Consider the following 8086-nt stretch of genomic DNA (forward strand, 5'->3'; position numbering starts at 1 on the left):
CAACAGCGGTTTGATGCCCAGCCGAGCTGAGCTGCTGCTAAGCTGCCAATAGGTAGCAGGATGGCTCAGCTAAAAAAAAAAAAAAAAAGGATATTTTTGTGTTCCAAATCTGTATTTGCAAGAATTCTCCTTGCTCAGGAATATTAAATATTATGTAGGAATATTACATATTGTGATTAAGAATTTTAAAAATATAACTTTGTTCAATTAGTGACATTTAATTATAATGTCAAATAAATAAATAGTTTAACTACCAATCTTTGTTCTAAAGATGCATTTAATACAATTAATTGAAATACCCCATTCTTTTCAGTGATGCATAAAATGTTCTTTGTTTACTAATAAAATCTATATTCCAAAGAAGAATAAGCTATTTCAAGAAATGAACAGAACATTATTAACTAGCCCCAGTATTTTGCTGTTTTGTTAATTTAAAATAGTGTGTTGAATTTACTACTTTTACATGCATACTCTATCTCAAAAATCATGACCTCTTTAATAGTTTTTTAAGTTACTATGCAACTGAAGCTCTCTTTACTCATTTTTCCTTCTCTTTTTCTTTTTAACATGCTGCAGTAGCTAACATATTATGGAGAGAAGAAGGTACTGAATTATGTTATTTCTTATATTGTGATTACTTTGCTTAATTTTTAGTAGATTTGTTAACTGTCAGAATTAATAACTACCTTATTTGTTTTTATTTTTGATTCAATATTTTATTTGATTATATTTCAACATTTTTGTGTAAACGTCTACCATTAAAAATATTAATACTTCCCTCAACTTGAATCATAATTGACATGTGGTCAGGAAATTAAATTACAATATATTGAAATGCTTTTAAGAATATAAAATTAAGTAAAAAAAAATAAAAGAAACCCTGTAACACATAATTTACATAATGAACCCTCATTAGATTAGGAAAAGAAAAATTATAAAAGCCATTATCTTATCCAGGAAATATAATAAATGATTTAAGAAAATGGATTATAAGCTTGAAGGACCTGGATTCAAATCCACTTTCCACCACTGTATCACCTAAGGCCTTTTTGTGTCATAATTTTCTTATCTCAAAAATAAGGATATTTAAAAACAAATAGAATAAGGCTATTTGTTAATATTCATAGGGTTGTTGTCAAGTCCTTAAATATAGCCCACATTCTATAAACAGCATCTACTGGTATCTACTGTCATTTATTTCTACTGTTGTTATTATTACTTTTTTTACACTTAGTCACAAAGGCTGGGGAAAAGGTGTTTGACCAGGTACTCAAACAGCCCCCCAATTGTGCTTTAATTGAATTCTTAAGAGAAAAAAATGAGCATGTCATAATTATACCCCAGTAAACAATGGTCCAAATTATTGTCTTCACAAGCCACCTTAGACAAACTTCTTCCCCTGTTACACCTTCATAATATGAGATGGAGCCACTGCTACCTGTGAGGGCCATGTCTCATAAGCTTCAAGTAAATTGGGAATTTAGCTATTTCAATTTTGATCTCAATGATCAAGCATACCCCCCTCCACCACACCCATTTTTACTTGGTATTTGTTGATCCTTAAATCTTCTGTATAAGCTCCTTTAAAGGCTGGCTTATTAAAGAAGATCTGGTATAACTATACACTTTCAATGCATTCCACTTAGATACTTCATATCTAAATATACAAATTCAGTCATTATTGAAACTAGCACTGACATATCTGTCAGACAGCATTTCTTTATACTATCTTCCCTCTTGGGAGCAAACAAATATTTCTCTGAGCATTTTAAAAATTGACTTTATTTTATCATTATAATGGAAGGAATATTACTTTAGGAGTCAGTTATCAGTTACTATAGTTCTGGCCGTTCTGGTTAATTGCTGAGAAAATTTAGATGAGTTATTTTACCTTACTGAAACAGATTTCTTAACACAATGCTTAAAATGCAGTTAGAACTCTCCTTGTGAATCTGTGATATGTGAATCTTAAAGTATGTGAAACAACTCTTCCTTATAGTTTGACTATTTTAATAACCACTATGAACATAATTTGTTTATAATAATCATTAATGTGTAATAATAACAATAATAATAATAATATAATATTCTTCAGGCTACTCTCAAAAATATCACAGACCTCTATATAAATTAAGATCCCATTAACATTTATTATTTGAGACCACTTTTATCTATTAAAAATTTATTCTGATAGCTTTGGGAAATGTATACTCATAATAATTATTCTCCATCAATCAATGAGGTTCTTACTCTTCATCACTTTGACAGAGAATATGTCCTTGAGAAATGACAGCTATTTAGTATATTTTGCAGGTAATTTTAAGATATATACAAGAAATATCTTTGGGTAAAATTTTAGAACATTTTTTTCATGTTCAATTTTCAGAGTCCCTTGTTTCTTAGAATAAACAAGATTAAAAATAATATATTTGAGAAAATAATATATGTACTTGATTTAGATTAATATGTCTCTGTAAATTATTTTTATAATGCCACAGTCATTGGCAAGGCATTGCAATAAAAAATGATTGCATGTAATAATGGTAATGGTGGCCAGAGATAATTGACTAGTCTGAGGAATCACTGAATCCCAACTATATACGATTATTTCATAAAAATTAATTAAAATATTAGCTAATGAAAACTTCCTAAACCAATTTGTACATTTTAAATAGGTATAATAACAACTTTGAAATATGCATTTCTCAGATCCATTTTTATTTCCACTCTAGAAGTGTTTTCTGTTTGTATTCTTGCCTCTTTACAATGGCCAAGAAAAATTTATTCCAGAGAGAACCAAGTATAGAATTTAAGGTTAATAATGGAAAGAGTTGAAAATAATTATACCTCTCATTAGTCATTTTACTTATTAGCAAGTGTTAAAATGATAAAATTTTGTTTAACTGAAATTATTTTTTTAAATATGAACATCTGAATCTAGCTTAGTCAAGAGTTTCTAATATATATCAATTTTACTTAATTTAACATGTATGTGTTATTTTATGAATCACACAGATATTCAAGCTTGAGACACAGTGTCCTCTACTTCTCTGGGATCTCTTTTCAATTCTTTTCTAAGTCATCATTATAGTTTACAGGAAGGTAGAAAAACAGTATTAAGAGAGGAAACATCTCCCTCATTTATTAACAAAAAAATTAAACAACCTATTACATGTAAGTCACGTTGAAATCACTAGAAATACAAAGATAAATAAGATCTAAGCTGTGAGACCCCCTCACAGCTTTCAATCTAGTAGGTTAAAGGCTAAATTGTTCTCACTGACAAATATTTCTACTATGTGATTTTAAAATGTTCAGTGATTTTTTTCTTCTACCATCTTTGTATGATCTTGTAATCAAATACAATTTAATAAAGTATTTCCTAATATTTATTTAGCAGACAACTGTTTGGGCTATATATTCCAATTTAATAAGTGTTTTGGGTCACATGAGCACTGAATTAAAGGAATTTAAATTATTTACTCAAGGATTAACCTGAATTTTAAGTATGCAATTTCCAATCTCCAAGAAGAGATATAGGGTGGCTCATTATATAACATGGCATTTTCTAAATTTATTAGAACATGAAATTATTGTAATGAATGTCTATAGGCTCAATATTGAATATGAGCTACTTTGATATGACATCTAATGATTTGAAAGCAAAACATTTTTCTGTATTTATGAAAATTGATTGTCTCTTCTAATTTCTGTATGTATTTATGAATCTATTCACACAAAAATATGTTATAAAAACAGTTAAAGTAAATCACTATATAAGTCAGGCTAATGAACAGCACCCAACACTAGATACAAAGAGAAATTGCAGTGAAATCTTACAACAAAGTTTATATGTTCTATCATAATCTGGTTAGCGTTGTGATCCATAATGTCACCAAAATATGTGGGGGAAAAAGGGATCTGGGAAGCAGGTCAGCTCTTAACTACCTTAGCCTGGCATTATTCACATTTCATTGGCCAGGCTTTTATACACTGTAAGAGAGGTCAGGACATATAGAAGAATCCATGCATACTTAATGAGCTCCATAAACCTGTGGTATAATTATTGTAAGAGAAAGATAATGCTAAGGTCCTTGGGACCAGATTAACACCTCACAATAGTATTGAAATAATGTTTAAAATGAAAAAGGAGAGTTTTCAGAGAAAGACTTCTAAATGCTTGAGACTTAGAAAGTTATAGCATTGGGGGGAGGTGGAGACCCTACCTTCTGTTGGCTACTACGTGATGCCAATGACACTGTGATTAAGCTCTTAATATTTTCACTGGTGGTCACTACCTTCTCTGTTAGAAACTAATGTCAACCTAAGCTTTTAGTGTTATAAATTACCTCGTAAAAAGTTTTTCAAATAATAAAAATGATCTAGCAAGAGATGTCCATTTGCATATGCAGGTATTTGTATATGCATATACACATGTTGTACACATACATACATAAGTGTGTGTGCATATACGGAGAGTGCCAAAAAAATGTATACACATTTTAAGAGATGGTCAACGTTGCTCAAGCAGTAGTTCGCCATAATCAGAAGTGTCTGGACGCTGATGGTAACCATGTTGAGCACCTCTTGTAATTGCAGAAGTCAAATGTGGCTTGTAGTCATCTTTTGTTATCAGTATATATTGAGTATTACAATTTTAATACAGTTTTTCTTTCTTAAAATGTGTATACATTTTTGGGCACCCTCTATATATAAATTATATATATGATACCAACTGATAGCAATTATATAGTACACAGATACTATATTATTTATGACCTTTGTTATAGTAATTGTAAATGTGAACTTAATCATGCAGATTTGCATTCAGTTTTTCCAGCATATCTTTGGAAGTTCAGGGAATTGAATACTGACTTAAAAAGACTGGTTGAGATAATATCACTTTCATATATATATATCAGATAGAACTCACTTCCGGGATTAATAGTGCCTAATGACGAGCATGACAGAATCACTCCCAAAAATTTTTCTAGCAACAATGAATTTGTAAGTCTTATTTTAGTTGAACATAATATAAAGACCTTATTGAGGTGCAATTGTATGATGTTGCTTTGTGTGTGAAAAGGTTGTTAGCTCCAGAGTCAAAGATATAAAAAATAGGAACATTCATGAACCAAAAATTTATCCCTGCTGTACTACCTTTTGTTGCCTAAATCTTTCTTTAGCTAAACAAAAAAGAAAAAAAGAAGAAAGTTTTCTTCTATCAAAAAGAGATAAGTTTACGATCATTAGAAAGTGAAAAGAATAATATCAACCAATGAAGGACTTTATTTAACACCAAAATGTATTGATTCAACTGTGATTGGTTAGAAAATCACTGCATTGTAGGATTATAATTTGATATTGATTATAATATAAATGCTAAAGTAATGGCAACTTAAGTCAGAGAAAGCCAAATATCACTATAAGGTCTCTCTTGTTATTGACTTGAATTTTCATCCACTAATCAGAAATTAACCAAATTTTATGGTTGATATAAACTACCTAAAATATTTGCTATATATAATAAATACTATAATGGTATTATTATAATACACAATTATTCTTGAGCAGCTATCCTCCAAGGATTGAGACAGGAATGTGCATTACATCCATTTTTTTTCTCAGTCTATTTCGTATATTTAAAGGTACATTATTGATTCAAAAATCCTCTGGGAAATACTTCTTTCTTATGAGACTGCAAGTAATTCTTGCTTGTGTCCTCACTCTGTACAGAAAAAAAAAAAAAGCAAAAAGAAAGCTCGCAAAGAACAAACAAATTATGGATCACATTCTAGAGCCACTATACGCTATTAGATTAACAATCGACCTGGAAAAGACAAAGTACATGTATCTGACTTCACCAAGGGATGAGGGAAATATAAAAATAAAACCAACAGCCTGCACACTTCCTAATCTTTAGTATGACTAGAGCGGTGAAGCTTTACTGAAGTTAAGGACTTCTGTAATATACTACAAACAAAGCACTAATGAGGAAAGAGTTATAATTGAAACCTACATGGTTATCAAACTTTTGGGGACTCAAAAGACCCTGTTACACTCTTCAATATTATTGAAAACTCAAAAGCTTTTGTTTATGTGGGCTATCTACATCCACTTATTTTTACCATATTAGAAATTAAAATTGAAAGCTTTAAATGTGTATTTATTATTTTTTGAAAGTAACCACAATAATCCCTTTATATGTAGCCATAAATAACATATTTTTAAAGCTGTATTTTCAAAAAACAATGAGAATACTCACGTCATTTTACATGTTGCAAATCTTTTTAATGCCTGACTGAATAGAAAATGCTGGAGTTCTATCTCTGCTTCTGCATCGAGTTGTTGTGACATAACTCGTGACATCGTATGTCATGTAGCTTGTCGAAAATTGCAGTCCACTTTTGTGAGAATCCAATCTGTGAGTCTGAGAGCAAAGAAACACAAATGGCATCTTAGTATTATTATGAAATAGATTTGACTTTGCAGATCTGGGAAAGGATCAACTTTGAGAACTGCTCTATTAGAAAATCAAATTGATCTCTTAGCAGGCTCATGGAATCATAGAATATGATTTCACAGAAAACTGAAATTTAGCAATATTTCTTACAATATAGATTTCAGAAAACATGAGGACAGTAATAAAATTCTGGTTATTTACCTTTCACCAATTGTTTTTTGGTCCCACCAATGTTTCAAGGAAGAAATAATGATAGTTATAAAAATAGTAACAGTTATTGTTTCTTGAAATCTTACTATGGGTCAGTCCCTGTGCTAAATGTTTTACTTTTTCCATCCCATTCCATTCTTAGAATAGCTATGTAATATAAGTATAATTATTATCTCTGAACTTCAGATGGGGAGATTATGACACAGACCGAATAACTTTACCCTGGTACATCAGTAAGCTCTTTAATCACGATTTGCCTCAGAGCTGTCTGAATCCAGAGAATGGAGTTGATGTCTCTTTGTTGCATTTCCACATTCAAAAAGAAAACATAACAAAATGCATTAGGGTGTAGAAACTTAATAGTTATAACAAATATACAAAATACATTATTGCTTCAGTATGAATAAAGCTAAGGAAGGTTCCCAGTGAAAATCTGCTTTTGTCTTTAAATTACCAATATTTCCACCATCACGTAATTTATAATGTTCTCTGCCCAGTATATTTAAATAAATGTAAACATGTACAATATTATAGCAGCAAATTTAAAAAAATAAATTTGCATCGTATGTTCAGATCATAAATTCTTTTGCTGAAACCCAAACATAACTTTTGATGAACAAAATATGTCTAGCAAAAATAGTAAGTGGCAAAATACACCTCTTGGAGTTGGGAAGGGAAGAACTCATAGATGACTCCAAAGGTGTAGGTCAAGTTTTATTTTATAGGAGAGTGATTGATACATAGTTGTTCACTTTATAATAATTATTATTAAGTAATATATTTGTGTATGGTATTTTGTAGGCATGACTATTTCATAAACCCATAGGTGTTATTTTCCCACTGAAAACAATAAAATGCAAAAAACAAACTATACCTTGCTTCATGATATCTGTATTTCTTTGATAACTTGTAACCTGGAAAGTAGTTTATGCTTTCTAAAAATGCTGATGTATGATTCATATGTTAAAAAGCAAGAAAACGCTCTCTCAGACTTGAAAGAGTGATTTGGATGGATTAAGTGGGCTTTAGAAGAAAATATAGCACAGACATTTCATCACTGCCATAATGCAGTGAGATCCCACAAACTGGATTGTGTACAGGATATGGTAACTTAACAAATAAGTAGGGCAGAACGTTTTTCAAGACACTTTGCAAACAGTCTGGATGTAGAGTAGTGTTGGGTTCAAACATAACTCAGAGTCCTGATTGCGGAGTACAATTTTGCAGCAGCTGAAGGAGAGGAGCGTCAAAGGCATTCAAAAATGTTATGGGCATATTAGTCCGAGGAATACAATCAATAACGTTGTAAGCATTTCTTAGGGGGCCAGATGGACCAATGCCCTTTTGGGGAGTCCACTTCATAGTTGATGTAGAGGCCTGACCACCGCATTGTATTTCTGAAACTGATGTTGA

At 30.8% G+C, this 8086-nt stretch overlaps 1 protein-coding gene across 1 annotated transcript in view; it reads left to right on the plus strand.

Moving 5' to 3' along the window:
- FSTL5 (follistatin like 5) overlaps positions 1-8086 on the plus strand; it is a 427469-nt gene that overhangs the window by 337109 nt on the left and 82274 nt on the right. Inside the window, exon 8 of the mRNA XM_019630458.1 lies at positions 577-603. Within this exon, the coding sequence (XP_019486003.1) occupies positions 577-603 (27 nt within the window). The remainder of the gene's footprint in view (positions 1-576; positions 604-8086) is intronic.

This window comes from Hipposideros armiger, unplaced genomic scaffold (genome assembly GCF_001890085.2).
Source record: "Hipposideros armiger isolate ML-2016 unplaced genomic scaffold, ASM189008v1 scaffold_916, whole genome shotgun sequence".
NCBI lineage: Eukaryota > Metazoa > Chordata > Mammalia > Chiroptera > Hipposideridae > Hipposideros > Hipposideros armiger.